Below are 16,390 nucleotides of genomic sequence, written 5' to 3'. Positions count from 1 at the left end.
AAAACTATGTACGAAGCATGTAGCCCAAGGCTAGGCAGAGTCAAGTCCCAGTAATGGTAGGTGAGGAAGGCTCAGGGGGACGAGATCTAGGCAGGGTTACTCTGGGTCAGAGGAAGTGACCTGTCCAGGGCAACAACAAGGGCAGTTGGGGGAAGCCCTCTAGGCGGGCTCCATATAGACCATCTCTTTGTAGCCATCACGATGGACCGGGAAGGAAGCAGGCTGCTTTGAGAGTTCATTCATTTATTCACTACCTATTTGTGCGGGTCTGCTGGGTGGCCGGCACTGAGCCGTGCGCTGGGGATCCAATGCGGCTAAAGCAGACGGGCCCCTGCACGGACAGAGCTCACCGCCTGGGGAGACGTCCATCAAGTCATCCCATTAATGAATGTAATCCCATATGCAAAGGAAGGCAACACAGTGAGGGCAAATAGCAAAGAAACCCACCACTCAGCAGACAGGGCAGCTTCTCCGGAGGTCCCAGTTCACCATGACTGCTTGGGACGAGGCCAGTGACACCTCCAGTGTTTTAGAATGACACTAAAAGGCATACGGCTTTAGAGTCTGATGCACTGCCTTTGGGCTTTTCTCTGCCTCTTCCCAGCTGTGCGGCTTTAGATAAATTCCTGGACATTCCCGAGTGTCAGTTGCCTCACCTGGCAAACAGCAGCTAGTCGTCATCATGAGGAAGCAGTTATGTCCTTGGCACCCGTCCCTTCACCCCTAGAAGGGGCTCCAGTATCAGATGTTCTGGTAGAAGAGGACCATGAGGGTCCCTTCTCATCCTACCCCTCAGAACTGCAGAGGAAGTCCGATTGTCCGATGCCCTGAGCAAGGCCTGGCTGGCCTGGGCAATCATCGGCTTGTTCTCTGGGAACTCAAAAGCCTGATTTCCAGCCCCCCGAGCCTCCTTCCTCGGCAGGCTCCAACCCAGTAGCTAGAGGCTGGCAAGGGTTTCTCAATGACGGAGACCACAACCCTAGGACCCTTAGGAGCCAGACGTAAGTGTCTTTGAAGCTTAACCACTTTTTAGCTGTGTGGCCTTAGGCAAGCTACTGAACCTCTCTGTGCTGCAGGTCCTCCTGTACAATGGAGATAATACCAGGTTTGTTGTAGGTGTGAGTGAGTTGTGGTGTGTGCAGCACTTAGGACAGTGCCTGGCACAGAGCAAGTGCCAAGCTGATTGGCTGCTCTTACTATTATTTCTATCATCACGACTGTCATCACTCTGGCTTCTTGCTCCCTGGTGGGTTTCCAGCTAAAGAGGATCTCCAGGCCCCAGAGCTTCAGGGACGTCCCCCACCCATTCACCGTCGCCCCCCGCAGTGCTCGAGGCTCAGTCCTGAAGCCCTAAAGGGAGCAGATGAGTCACTGTCACGCCACAGAAAGGGGAGCCTCCTCCACCCCCCCTCCGCACCGGGACCGACCGGCCCACACTGGCATACCTGGCCCTCCTGTTTCCTGGCCCCGGCCCAGTGAACAGCCCTCACCACTCACTCTTCTTCACAGAGTCCTTTCAGAAACAACTTCGCCTCCACTCCATTTCAGGGAAGTGGAGACCGAGGCCCAGAGCAGCTGCGGGTCTCCCTCATGGCCCTACAGCTGGCCACCCCCGGGACCCAGGTACCCTGCCTGAGCCCAGTACACCGTCTTCCCTCAGACCATTCCCAAGTTGCCTGTCTCCCCATCTGCCTGTGTGACAGTAAATCATTTTAAAGACTTGGCATTTCCGAGAGGAGCTGGAAAATACCAGGCCGGAGTTCAGAGCGTGTGAAGCATCTTTCATTTAGCAAGTCCTGTGTGGCAGCTGGAAGGGGCGGGAGGGCTGGGAAATGTCACGGGGAGGAGCTGCCAGCGGCTCCCTGCCCCGGCCCTGCCCCTGCCCGGCCGCCCACAGACAGGCCACGCACCTGCTGACATTTAATTCCTCTGTAGCTGACAGGGAGGAAGGCTTCCCTCCAGTGCAGGTTTGAAGGCACCTGCTGCGATTTCCCTGGGGGCTGAGAGGTAGCCCGAGGGGGGATGGGTCCCAGGCAGAGGAGGGGGAAGGCAGAGGGCTTGGGGAGCCAGCCTCAAGGAAGCTGAGCCTCCCTGTGAAGTCATAAACAGCGGCCTTCACCGTCACCGATGCATTTTTTTAATTGAAGTAAAATAATGTATAACATTATGTAAGTTTCAGGTGTACAACATTATAGTTCCACATCTGTATACATTACAAAGCAATCACTGCTGAAGGTCTAGTTACCATTCATCGCCATACAGTTGACCCCTCCGCTCTGTATGCCCATCCCCCAACCCCCTTCCCCACTGGTAACCACCAGTCTGCTCTCTGAGTCAGATGCATCTTTAAATCTCCATCCCCAACCCCAATCTCCAGCTCCCTGGGCTTCATAAACTCTCCCCACTCAACTTGGGCATGATGACCCCAGCTCTTCAGCTCCACTGAGCACAGTGGGAATCTGCCCAGCACCACCATTACTTGGGACCCACAGAGCTCAGTCCCTCTTCGAGCCTCAGTGGCCGTGACTGTAAAATGGGGGCAATCATGACCCCCACCTGGCAGGACAGTGATGTGAAGTGGATGAGCTCATGCAGGGAAGCTAATCACGGATGAGCCTTCTGTGATAGGGTTTCTCCTGAGGCCTCGGGCCATGGCCCAGGTGACCATCCCGCCCCCTCCAGCCAAGGGCCAGCCCTAATCCAAGGAAACCCTATGGAAGGAAGCGACTATGGAAAAATAATAGCCGGGGGTTGTGTATGCCAGACACTGTGCTAAGCCCTTTATGCACCTTTGTTACCACCCGTGAAATAGGTCATTTTCCTCTTCCTGAAGCTCAGAGATGTTGGATGCCTTGTGCAAAGCACTCATTCCATCCCCTTTTGATTTCCAGCCTCCTGGAACCTTCCTAGGCGTGCCCCTCCGCCTGAGCTAATATAACACATGCCTGTCTACACCCTTATACAGTGCCGGACAGCTGCCCGAGTGCTCGGAGATTCCCGTGGGTTTTAATGTGGAATCTATAGATGGGCCTCCAGGGATCTGGGAACCCATGAACTTGTGTGTCATATTGTGAGTGCAAGGGGAACCTTCAGCCACGGAGAGGCTCTGGAGCCTTCTTCAGAATCTGCAAGTGTCATGACCCCAGTGGGGTGAGGAACCCACCGGGCCCACATGCCAAGGCTGCTGTGGAGGCTTCATGAGGCGAGCAGTGCGAAGCGCCTTGTATCACTAACGCTCTGGGCCTGCAGGCAAGGTGTTATCTAGAAGGGGAGTCGGCAAGCTTTTTCTATAAAAAGGGTCGGGTAGTAAATATTTTGGACTTTGCAGACCAGTCTCTACTGCAACTATTCAACTGCAAAGTTGCAGCTCAAAAGCCGTCAAAGACAATAGGTAAACCCATGGGCGTGACTGTGATCTCATAAACTGTTTACAAGAACAGGCAATGGGCCCATTTGGGCTGTGAGCCATAGTTTGCCAACCCCTGCTTTAGAAGATGGAGCCCTTCTTAGTTTGGGTCCTGTACCTTGTCTGAACCTCTGCCTGCCTCTCTCTGTGTTAATGATGCTAAAGGCAAGAAAAAGTAGCAAAAGCTACCATTTATTCAGGTCTCGGGTTGTACCAGGCACTGTTCTCCGTTTTTCAAGGGACTTAACTCATTTTGCCCTCATAGCATTTCGGTAAGATGGGTTATATTATTAGTTCCATTTTACAAATGAGGAAACTGAGGCAGCGAGGTGAAATGAAATCCCAGGTCCAACTGGGGTTGGACCCTGTATTCTGACCCCAGTTCTTAACCAGGACATGGGTGGAGCAGGGGCAGGGGTGGGAGACCTTCTCTGTCACCCCCGGCTCTCTGGGGACTACTCCAAGTGTCTGGTCCTACAGCCAGAGCTGGCTTGGCCCCTTGGCTTTCTGCCCCTCGGCAGGTCTCACCTGCCACAGCCTGCCTGCCTGCCTCCTTGCCCGTCTCTGGGGACCCAACATGGACTCCCCCTTCTCGTGGCTTCAAGGTGGGGGCTCATCTGAGCGCATCTATGATCGATGTTGTACATGAGAAGGTGCAAGTGTAAAGCTGGCTGAAGAGCATAATAGAATTTATGGAAATCGCTGGCTCGTACCACAGCCCTAGCAATGATGGAGGTGATTATTAATTAATCATGGTCTTGGGGGAACAGTATCAGTGCAAAGAGTAATTAAAATGAAGCATTGTACAGTTGTACGGAATGATGATTTATGAGCCCGAGGAATTGCTGCTCTGCCCTCTCCCCTCCGGCAGGCTCAATGGGAAGGATTAACGGGAAGGATTGTTTTCAACAAAACCAGTGGCTTACGGACAGATTTCGATCTGGACATCATCAGCCTGAAGGAAGATGGCCTAGAGAAGGTGTGTGGGCTCAGGAGTGGGAGGGCAGGCCAACAAGCAGAGGCTCTTTAAATCCCCTACGATAGACCCCAGGCAGAGACCCAGAGCGAGGGGGCAAGACCCAGTCCATCTGCCCCCTTGGGACTCAACATGACCCAGTGTGGCCGGTGCCTTGGCCCATCAGAGAACATGAAGGCCTTCTCAGACTGGAGGGGTGCAGAACCCAGTGGCCTGCCCATGGCAGATACCCAAACCATCACCCTGTGAGCAAGGGCCATCAGAGATGCTTACCCTGGAAAGGAGATGAGAGGCTCAAGGGGCAGACAGACTAAGTCCCTGCAGGGCTGTCATGGGGCAGAGGGACAGACGTGTCCTTAGGTAAGAGAAACTTTCTAATGACCAGGGGATGCCTGCATTGGGAGTAATGAGCTCACTGTCACTGGAGGCATTTAAGCAAAGATGGAACAAAGCGATTGCTTGTCTGGGAGACTGGAGGTGATTCTTACCCTTGGAGAGAGGTTGAAGCATATGGATTCTGAACTCCCCACTGTATGCTTCTAAGGCCTCTGCGATTCCGGGGAATTTCAATGTGGAAAGCAAGCCCACGGGGCTGGGCCTCCCATCTGGCTACCATAGAAATGTTTGTAATGAGGCCGATTCTGATCCCTGGGAACCTTCAGCATATTCTGACAAAGTCAGGTTGCTGGCCTGAGAAGGGAATTTCACATTAGCCCCTGATTCTCAGCATCCCCTGGGACCTCGGAGCTAGGGGCTCAGCCACACCCTCTCCCACAGCAGGCTGGTCTCTGGGAGCCACCAGGGCACCTCTCCAACCCTGGGAGAGGGGGGTGTCTAAAATGCAAAGAGACCAGAAGTGAAGTGGCCACCCCTGATGCCTGTGATCCTTCAGGAACCCTTGATTCCTCTCCTCTCCTCCTCTGCCCTCTCTGGTCCGGGCCTCTTCCTTGGATTATTTTAACACCCCAACCTGGCTTCCCGCCTCCACTCCCGGGCCCTCCAGCCATCCTGAGTGCACACACAGATGAAGCTCTATCCTGCCCTGGGACTGAGCATGGTGCCCCAGTGCCAAGGCATTCAGTATCAGTCCCTCACCCGGCCTTGAAGTCTCTCCAGGAAACGCCCCAGTTGCCTCTCCAGGCCTAGTCTCCACTGCCCCACCCACAAACATTCCCCACAGCCCAGCCATCCCCACTCCGTCCTGCACCTCCAGGCCTTTGCCCTTGCGAGCTCCCCAGTTGCAGGAGTAGCCTGTTTCCTTGGCTCATTCCCACAGGCATGGACCTGGCTCTGCCTGTGTTGCACTTTGTGGCCGAGGTGACTTCATTCAATCCTGAGTTTCCCACGGACACATGGGGCCACTGTGCTGGGGCCGGGTGGCCAGGGCAACCACTCTTCTGTAACTCTTTCAGCCACATGCAGCATCAGTCTCCTAAGGACAGGCGCTGTGCCCTCTGCTGCTAAGATGATCGCGGCCCGTTGGTCCAACCCTATTCAAACTATAGCTTATCGAGCACTCTGCCAGCTCCCATTTAAACTCCTACAGTGCCAGGGAGCTCCCTTCCTCCTCTGGCAGGACTACTACAATAGCTGTCACTCAAGTCGCCGTCTCAATCTTGCTCTCTCAGCTCTCCATCTCTGGGGATAGCCTAAAATTCTAAGGATGGCAATTAGATGGCAGGTATGCCACCACCTCCCACTCCTGCGCCTGTGGCAGGCATCAGTAATTGCCCATCAGAGCACTCTTGCCATCCGAGCCTACCCGCAGCTCCCACCAGCCCTCCGGCAACCACACAAATCAACCACAGCTAGTACTCGAGAAAAACTCTTTACTATACCTAGACACAGGTGACCAGATTGAGGGCAGAGAGCCTCTGAGGACTGGGTCCTCCTCAGTCTTAACTCTTCTCGCAACCCCACGGCACCTGCTGTCCAGCAGGTCCTGCAGTTGGAGCTCAATAGATGCTTGCTGGGGTGAGGGGTCCCGCTGGTCACTTGGCCGCCAGCCAGCTGTCTGTTGAGCGCCTCCTGCACCCAGGCCCGCCGCTAGGGTCCCTCGTGCTGGGCTGGGCTCTGAGCTCAGCCCCCTTGAGAGAAGAGCCTCTTTGACGCTGTCTGCTTGTTTGCTCTCCTCTTGGCTCTGGGGGCGGGGTCTGCATAGACAGAGATGCTGCCCGGAGAGGGTGCTGAGCCCCCAGACACAGCTGCTCTGCCTCTCATCACTTCTCTCTCATCACTTCTGTTTGCTAAGCTGGGTCATAACTGATCCAGCCGGCTCCAGCCGGTGGCTTTGGAGGGATTAAGGCAGAATTACGCAAGCATAATTACACATCTCTCTGCTATCTGCTTTGCATAGCTCTCTTAATGGGATGTTTGCATTCGGCCTCCCTGTTTAATTGATTAAGGTTCCTGAGTACCCCACCCCAACTGGGACAAGGACAGAATGGGCAGGCCAGAACCTTCCTTGAGAGAGAGGAACTGCGATGGACGCAGAGCTGGGCAGAGTTGGGTCCCAAAGGATCTTCAAGAGGCCCAGGGCTTTAGAACGATTTGTAAACTTGATCTTCCCTTGCTTCCCTCCAGCCCCAGGCCTCGTATCCACAAGGGCACCATGGGGACAGAGATTATGCCACCTCGGCCAGAGTGTCTGCCACCTTTAGTTACGTGTAAAACCACAAAGCAAACTGCCTTCTAACCGAGTGGCATCCAGTGCCCCCAGTGAGGGTTCTCCACTCTATTCTGCCCCAAAATAGCTGCAAAGACCAGCGTCCTGCTACGCCTGCCTTCCTGCACGTGACACATCTCGTTGTCCTTCCACAGATGCCTAGGAAACATCTCCCTCGCTCCAGGCCCTGTCCTGGGCTTTGGAGGGCATCTGGCCCCAGAGCTGGCACACGCTGAGACCCAGTGAGCAGCTGGGTGCCCAGGTCTTCCCCAGGAGGCGGGGGGCCCCCCAGGGTCAGGGTGACCCTGTCCCAGGGCAGGACCTGGCCCTAACCCTAACTGACTTCCTCATGGCGTCTGCTCCACCCCAGGCTGGCTTCCGCTGTGCTCCCTGGACCGTCTTTATGTTCATTTTCTCCCTCTGCATTTTCCCTTCCAGTGGTGACGGGTTTGCTAGCAAATGGGGAGGTGGCAGAATTCAGGAGACTGAACACCTTGTGGGCTTCCTCTGGGAAGGAGGGTGGCAGCAGGGTTGCCAGAAATGTTGGCTCGAAACACATTAGCGATGACGATACTCATGAAGGATGGGAAGGAGACGAGGAGCTTGCTGGCGTGGAGAAAGGATGGAGAGACCGCGGACTCAGCCTCCTGTTCTCCATCTGTCTGTCCATCCAGGTTGGGGTGTGGAGTCCTGCAGAGGGGCTCAACATCACGGAGGTTGCCAAAGGCCGAGGCCCTAACGTCACCGACTCTCTGACAAACAGGTCCCTCATCGTCACCACTGTGCTGGTAAGAGCTGCAGCCCTGCAGGAGGGGCTGTGAGCTGGGGGCGGGCTGGCCGTCGGGGCTGGAAAGACCCTTCCATCACCCCACCCAGCATAGGCCAGCCATCTCTTATGAGGCTGCTGGGAGGCTGGAAGATGGGGGAGGAAGGTGGAAACATTGAGGGTCCCTCAGAAAGCCCCCAGAGAGCAGCTGGGAGACAGCAACGCTGCTCGTGGCCACAGGCCAGAGACCCCAGGAGGTGACTGTGAGCGGCCTCTTCCCAAAGGCAGAGCAGACCAGCCCTCCTGCCTGTCTGGGACCTGCGTGGCCAGCCCTGGTGCAGAGGCCTGTGTGTTTGCATCTCACTCCCACCCAGTCCCCGAGCCCCTGATGCCTGATAGGAGCTGTGATGGGTAGAAGGAAGGAGGGGTAACCTGCCTTCTGCACCAGGACTTGGGGTCTGCCTCTTCCACCCCAGCTCCCAGGGAAAAGGCCCTTCCCACTGGTCCCCCCAGCCTGGCGGGTGCTGGGAGCCCACACACGTGCCACCGTCCACAGTGTCCTGTCCTCAGTGCTCTTGGCCACGGCAATGACCATTCTCCCTGCCACCCTCCCTCCACTGCCCAGGACTGAATAGTGCTTCCTTCTTTTGACCATTTCAACCCAAGGAATGGCTTTTGGGGTCTCCCAGGCTCTGTGAGTCTTGAAACTCAGGGTGAACAGAAGGACACCCAGGCTGCTGGCCTCCTTTGGCCAGCGCTGTGCCCACTCCACGTGCACCAGCCCCGCCTGGAAGGCCTCCAGGGTGTCCGGAGGCTCAGGACTCACCCTCTCAGAGACGTAGCACTGCTCTTGGGGCCCAAGCTGGGCTATGTAGTGGGGACGCAGCCCGGTCACAGCCCGGTGGATTCTGACCAAAGGCCCTTCGAGGACAATTTTGACCCTGGTCAGCTTCTCCTTATAATGAAGCAAATATGATTGTCAGGACCATGTGCTGAGGTCACTCTATACCAAAAAAGGGAGCTCAACCTGGTTTGGCCAGGCCCTGCTGGACGGTCCCATGCCCTCCCTCTAGTGCAAGGTATATGCTCAGTGGCTGGGTGGCGGACACCATGGAGGAAGAAGGGATGTAATAGCTAAACCCCACCCTCCCAAGAATCCAGTGGGCAGCAGACTCCAGGGGCACCATCACCTTCCAGGGAGCAACTGTAGCCTATGGGTGTCATCCCCAGTCTCCAAGCTTATGACTGTTAAGAAGATCCACATTAAAGCTGATGGAGACCTAGCAATTCTGAACATGCTGCTGACAGAGCCAGAAGGAGATGGCTGGGGAGACACCTCCCCACACCCACCTTTCGGGAGTGAGACCCTCACTGGCATCTTCCCCAAAACCATACATCCTGCCTGCCTGATTGACATTTTGTTAACTAAAAAATATAAATGTCAAGCTATAAAACCAGTAGGTCAAAAGATCTCATCAGGAACAGGGGAAAAAATTGTAAAAACAAAAAATCTGAAGATGAAAAATAAAATAAGCAATAAGGATATAGTATACGACATGGGGGATATAGCCAATATTTTATAATAACTATAAATGGAGTATAACCTTTAAAAATTGTGAATCACTGTATTGTACACCTATAACATATAATAAAAAATAAATGAAAAAGAATAAAGCAAAAAATAAAGATTAAAAATAAAAAGACATGAAAAGAGCAAAGGGATTAGAATGAAGTGTGATGAGCAATGAAAGGAATATTAATGTGGATAAAAATAGAAAAGATAAAAGGAAAGTTGAAAGAGAGCAAAATAAAGGTTAAAAGGAGAATAATAAAGAGAAAAATGAAAATAAGGAATGAGATTAAAAGGAAAGCTACCAAGAGAGACAAAAAAATAAAATAAATAATTAACAGCTCTGGCTAGAGAAGGTGAAAAATGTAAAACCAAAATGTCAGAAAGCAAAAGGATAAAAGTGTGACAAAGCTAAAATATAAAAGGGTAAAAATAAAATAATAAAACAGTGGTAAAAGATTAAAAGCAGAGCTGCATAAAATGCGAGATATAAATAAAACACTTTTCAGAAGACAAGATTAAGAAAAGGTAAAACGGATGTGCTCAGAGAGATTAGGAGAGACGATTAAATGAGCTGAGTTGATTCAGCCACAAAACAATACTCTAACGGTAAGAGGGGAGCTAAAGATAATATACCAAAAGGATGCAAAATACACACACCTTCAGTGACCACAGGGTTAAATTTTATTAAAGTGACAGCAGCCTGGTTTCAAGGGCATAAGACCCTTCTGCAAAGCCGCAGGGGATTTATCTACACCTGCAGAGGTAGAATCCCACAGATATCCTGTGCTCTTCTCACAGTTTCTTGGGCAATACTGGAAGCTTCTTGCAAAGGTCCCGACCTGCTGCACTCAGTTGCTCACTGAGGGTCCCGCCCACATCGTCCATCTGGCTCTCAGCACCCCAAGGAAGGAGAGAAGCCCCCTTGGCTGGCAGCCTGGATGCAGCTCTATCGGTCCCCCTGCCCTTCATCCGGGCAAACATGAGCCCAGCAGCTCTTGGCGACACATGCAAGTGTGACCAGGACACAGGGGCCAGACTGTGATGGTTAAGAGACTCAAACCTTTGGGTCTGAGTCCTGGCTTTACTGTTCACTAGCTGTACGACCCTGGAAAACTGCTTAGTCGTTTGGTGTCTCTGTTCCCCATCTGCGAAAGAGAGGTGATAGTAATTGTCCTTACTTCATGGAGTCGGGAGGATGAATGATTAATAAAAATAAATGGCACAGAGTGTGTGCTGTCTAAGTAATGGCTGCTGTTGTTATTATTGATTATAAATCCCGTCCCCAGTAAGCTCGGGTTTTAAATAAGCAGAATGAGAGTGCTAGAGAAAACCTCTGCTTCCATCCACAACCAGGGCCCTGAACTTCACTGAAGATTGACCCCTGACCATGGTCACAGAGCTTATCTCTGTCAGGGTGCATTATAAACGCTGAGCTTGGATTTGAATGTCTTTAAGGCCTGGTGGGCATTCCCTGGCTCACCACAGACCCCACCATTCCATACTGCTTACTCTTGGCTGCTTCTTATACAGGTGCTTCCTGACTGGTCCCTGCAAGCACTAGGGTTTGTGACCTCCTGAGCCCCTCATAGCTCTAATCTCCTGCTGATACATAAAGCTCCACGTCCCAACCACCACCTCAAGGTCTGAGCCCTTGGCCCTGACATTGTGACAATCCCCTACTTCTGGACTCCTTTGCCTTGACCTCTGACATGGCTGCTGACCCACTTGAAGCAGATGTCCCACCATCCTAACCCCATTATGCAGGGTCAGATACTCGCATGGTCTGGGAGTGACCCATGATCCAGCTTTCTCCAGCCCCACTGTCCAGAGATCATGGAAGGTCGGGTCTACTTCTTCCCTGAGAGAAGCCCAGTCTTTTCCGGAGGCAGAGCGGGGACAGAGGATGTGACACACAGCCTTTACACTGGTCTCCAAGAAACTCTCTGTGTCCAGCTGAAAATGTCCTCGGAGTCTCCTGAAAGTCTCAGCGTGGTCTGCATGTCCCAGAGCCCTGGGCGGGGTTGGTCGGGGTACAGTGCTCTCAGCTTGGGCTTTTGGGGACAGCAGCACCAGTTGTGGGGAGTGTCCAGCCCGGCCCAGCCCAGACGCTCTGGCTGAAAACCCAACCCCAAGCTTGGCAGCCTGAAAGCAGAGCCAGCACCTCCCACGGAGAGCACTGGCCCCTGCCTCTCTGGAATTGTGTTGTCAGGGCAACAGTGCTTTGAGTGACAGGCAGGTACCAAGCCTGGGTGCAAGAACATCCACCAGCTTTGTTTTTGTTTTTGTTTTTTTAATTATTTATTTATTTATTTATTTATGGCTGTGTTGGGTCTTCGTTTCTGTGCGAGGGCTTTCTCTAGTTGTGGCAAGCGGGGGCCACTCTTCATCGCGGTGCGCGGGCCTCTCACTATCGCGGCCTCTCTTGTTGCGGAGCACAGGCTCCAGACGCACAGGCTCAGTAATTGTGGCTCACGGGCCTAGTTGCTCCGCGGCATGTGGGATCTTCCCAGACCAGGGCTCGAACCCGTGTCCCCTGCACTGGCAGGCAGACTCTCAACCACTGCGCCACCAGGGAAGCCCAACCAGCTTTGCCCTGGAGAACAGGGCTGGACCTGAGACCCTGATGAGGGAGTATCTCCTCCTCTTCTGGTCTCTGGAATCTCGATGTGGTAGAGAACACAGGGAGATATGGGGGCTGCCCCCAAAGCCCCCTCTCTCCTCCTCCATCCTGAATCCCGGGGTTAGGTGCTAAGGTCGCATTACCCTGGACAGACAGATGGACAGAGCCCGGACCTCGCCCTCTCTGACCCCTCAGAGGCTGAAGCAGCAGCAGCAGCAAGAGGCTGGAAACCTGCCCTCCCCACCCTCTCCCCGCCAGGCCCCAGCTTCTGCTCTTCCATGAGCTCATGAAAAATTCATCTGCCCAAAGCTCTGCTCACACACCAAGAAAAAACACTCAACTCACTCCTGGGGGGCCCTGCTTTGGAAGGTTCAGGGTTCTTGGGTCTGCTGAAGTGAGCAGCGGTGTCGGCACGCGTGTGGGTACCTATGCAGGTGTGGGATTGGCTACACACAGGTGTCTGGACGTGCACCGTTGGGTGTGTTTGTGCCATGTGCGCATTGTAACCCATTTAGGCGCAACTGCCAGGCAAGCCGGACCTGCACACCTGGCACAAGAAAGGGGAAGCTGGGGAGACCAGGATGTGGTCTGGGAGACCCATCCCAGGCCAGGAACCACTCTAGGCTGCACCTGCTGGGAGGACCAGACTCCTAATGCTCTGTCCTGGTTCTAACTGGCAGAAACCGAGGCCTGGGGGCCAGGGTCCTTGGCTTCTGTGTCTGAGCAGGTCAGAACATCCGAGAATGCGGTGTATTCGTGCCAGTGGCATTGTGTGCATACACAGCGCATGCGTGTGCAGGTGTGTGTTGAGATGGCCTAAGCCAGAAGGGGCTTGGGAACAGAGCTCTTAGGTAGCTAATCCTTGGCTTTCCCCACCCCCCTAAGACACCCTCTTCCAACTCCACAGGTCCTGTCACTCGGCTCTCATGCTGGTGAAACTAGACTAAGAAACAAGACTAAGAGCCCTAGCAATGAAAAGTAGGAAAAGGTTATTTTTCTGGACCCTTGTTTCCTGCGACTTGTTGCAGAGAAATATTACCCCCATTCCTATGGCTGTTCTCCCAGAGCAATAGGAGAGCGCGAAGTTATGAAATTGAGGGCACCTTCACTGAGCAATCGATTAGCAGCCGAGAGAGCTTGTGAATTGGCTGTCTGGACATTTCCAGTAATAAATTGTGAAATAGTCCATGAATAAGTAGTTGGCGGAGTTCAGAATTACCCCTTAGGAAATGTTGCAGGTCTAGAGACACATTACTAAGGCGAGCACCATTTTAATGCTCTGGGCTTTGGCTGTTAAATATGTATGCCATCCGCAAAGCACTTCCTGAAATTAATGGCATTTTACAGCTGCTCCAAAGGCAGCATATTTATATGAAGATGTATAGATTCTGGGGCTGGGGTGGCTTCACAAATGAAGTGCTAATTTTAGAGGATAGGGCCTGGGAGGGTCTCGGAGAGAGGGTCAGGAAGTGAGCTATCTCAGGGACCTTTCCTGAAATAGCTTTCCGCTGCTAGCTATGATTTTTAACCTTTGGTGACATTGGGCATGGTCTCTAGGCTAGAGAGGTCACTGCAATAACAGGCCACCCCGTGCACAGAAAGATGATAATGATATTAATAATATAATAATAATAATATTGCAGTTTACATTTGCCAGGCACTAAGTGCTTTTCACAGATTGACCCATCATATCCTAACAACAATCCTATAAGGTAGATTCTATTATTATCCTCATTTTACAGAAGGAGGTCGATTTTGCTTAGGAATCTATATGTGGTTGGTGATTCCCCTGGCAAAGAAGGTACCTTCTGTCTTTTTTTTTTTTTTTTTTTTTAAAGTACTCGAACTGTGTTTTTTGGGGGTTTTTTATTTATTTATTTTTGGCTGTGTTGGGTCTTCGTTTCTGTGTGAGAGCTTTCTCTAGTTGCAGCAAGTGGGGGCCACTCTTCATCGCGGTGCACGGGCCTCTCACTATTGTGGCCTCTCTTCTTGCGGAGCACAGGCTCCAGACGCGCAGGCTCAGTAGTTGTGGCTCACGGGCCTAGTTGCTCCGCGGCATGTGGGATCTTCCCAGACCAGGGCTCGAACCCGTGTCCCCTGCATTAGCAGGCAGATTCTCAACCACTGCGCCACCAGGGAAGCCCGTACCTTCTCTTTAATTCTTTCCTTGAGCTAACATCAGGGCTACCAGGTGCTGTGGTACAGCTCGTTCACTGCACAAGAGCATCTGACCTAACAGTTAAGATGGGTTTGAAACCTCACCCAGACCCTCTCACCAGGCCCTTTGCCATGGTTCAGGGCAGCACCATCCCAGAGATTAATTTGCACGAAGGCAGGGTCCACAATAGCCTAAGTTCCCTTCCCTCCATGTAGTCTCAGCCCCTTCCCCGGCACCTCCTCAACTCTTTTCTCCAAACTTGTGAGCTTCTTGGTTGGAGTCGGGGATGGGAGGCACTGAGATTTAGCATGGAGTCTAGCCAAAGACCCAGCTTTTCACCCAATTAGACTGAGAGGTGGTTTTCTCAGAACCCCTTGGGGATTCAGACACTCCCTTGCCCTTTCTCTGCAGCATCCCAAAGGACTGTTGAAAACCTGGAATGAATCCGTCATGGGATGGGATTTTGAGAGGTAGCATTGCCGGGGAACCAGGGCCAGAGAATCTAGCCTGCCCTCCGCAGCAGGAGCCTGGCAAGAGGCTGCCGGTGGGTTTCTGTGCCTGAGGACCCCTGGTGAGGGCCCTTCACTGCTCAGGGGCCCACAGTGTCAAAGGAATGGCCCCAGCACTTGAGAGAATGATGATGCGCCGCCAGATGAGGTGTGAGCTCTCCTTATGGGCATGTGGACACGAGCTTCCCCCCACAGGCGGATTCTGTCAGCTAATGGTTGTCACCCATCAGCTGAAGGCTTGAGGCGTCACGAGGGGGTGCCGAGGTGGCTTGGGGGAAGGTTAAGGCCCAGAAAGAGGCCAAGGAGCTACAGGCAGGAAGGACTGGACCTGAACTCCATCAGACTGTAACTCAACTTTTGTGTGACCTTGGGCAACTCACTGACCTTCTCTGAGCCTCAGTTCTCTCATCTATCAAATGGGTATAATGTCACCTTTTTTTTTTAACATCTTTATTGGAGTATAATTGCTTTACAATGATGTGTTAGTTTCTGCTTTATAACATAGTGAATCAGCTATACATTTACGTATATCCCCATGGCTCCCTCCCACCCTCCATATCCCACCCCTTTAGGTGGTCACAAAGCACCGAGCTGATCTCCCTGTGCTATGCGGCTGCTTCCCACTAGCTATCTATTTTACATTTGGTAGTGTATATATGTCCATGCCACTCTCTCACTTCGTCCCAGCTTACCCTTCCCCCTCCCCGTGTCCTCAAGTCCATTCTCTACGTCTGCATCTTTATTCCTGTCCTGCCCCTAGGTTCTTCATAACCAGTTTTGTTTTTTTTTTAGATTCCATATATATGTGTTAGCATACAGTAATGTCACCTATCTTGAAAGCTTATGAGCCTTTTTCACTGTGTGAAAAAGAGTTTAAATCAATGCCTGGTGCACAGTAGGAACTCAGTAAATGATGAATTTGCTGAGAATTCAACCCATCTTCCTCCGTTCCTTACTCTGTGTATCTCATACTGGATGAGGTCAGTAGCTTCTTTCCAAGGTTTTCCTGCCTCTACTCCCAGTTATTCTTCACAGGGTTGCCAGGGGTTTATTTCTAAATGAGAAATCAGACAGTCATGCCCTTTTCAAAGCCCTTCACTGGCTCCCTGTCACCTGGGAGGGAGGGAACCTGATGTGAGACAGCTGTCACCTATGCTCTGGACCCACAAGCCACCTTCTGAGGCCCCCTGCCCACTAGGGAGAGGCACCATGTGACTCAGGGCCTCTGGCACAGTGAGGTGGTTAAGAGCTCCTGCTCTGGGACCACACTGACTTGAGTCACATCCTGTCCACTGAGCCCTCCTGCTCTGCTGGGCTCTGCACTGGACCCCCACAGGCACCATCTCGTCTGCTGATTTGCTGGCGCCTGGCACGTCCACATACAAATGCAAACTATCATAGTTCCCAGGAATCACTCACTGGCAGATCCTAACGCTGGGGACTAGATCCTTGGAAAGAGAGAAAGGTGTCAGGGAGCAGGGGGATCTCATCTGTTAGACAGGAGCTGGGGAGCAGTCAGGGAAGAAACGATGAAGGGCCTTCTGCAGCAGTGTGCTCACGCTGGAGCAGACATCAGAATCCCCTGGAGGGCTTCTTACAGCACACATTGCCAGGCCCCCCCCCCCCCCCGCCCAGAGTTTCTGGTTCAGTATGTCTGGGTGGGGCCCGAGAATGTACATTTCTGACAAGTTCCCGGGTGTTGCTGCTGGTCTGGGGA

General features: G+C 52.7%; 1 protein-coding gene across 1 annotated transcript in view; it reads left to right on the top strand.

The window, feature by feature from the left end:
• GRIK3 (glutamate ionotropic receptor kainate type subunit 3) overlaps nt 1-16,390 on the top strand; it is a 233,838-nt gene that overhangs the window by 174,709 nt on the left and 42,739 nt on the right. The window contains exons 8-9 of the mRNA XM_007182541.3: nt 4,278-4,385; nt 7,722-7,835. Of these exons, the coding sequence (XP_007182603.2) occupies nt 4,278-4,385; nt 7,722-7,835 (222 nt within the window). The remainder of the gene's footprint in view (nt 1-4,277; nt 4,386-7,721; nt 7,836-16,390) is intronic.

Source organism: Balaenoptera acutorostrata, chromosome 1 (assembly GCF_949987535.1).
Source record: "Balaenoptera acutorostrata chromosome 1, mBalAcu1.1, whole genome shotgun sequence".
Lineage (NCBI taxonomy): Eukaryota > Metazoa > Chordata > Mammalia > Artiodactyla > Balaenopteridae > Balaenoptera > Balaenoptera acutorostrata.
Note: the sequence above shows the minus strand (reverse complement) of the source record. Positions and strands in the feature narration are given on the sequence as shown.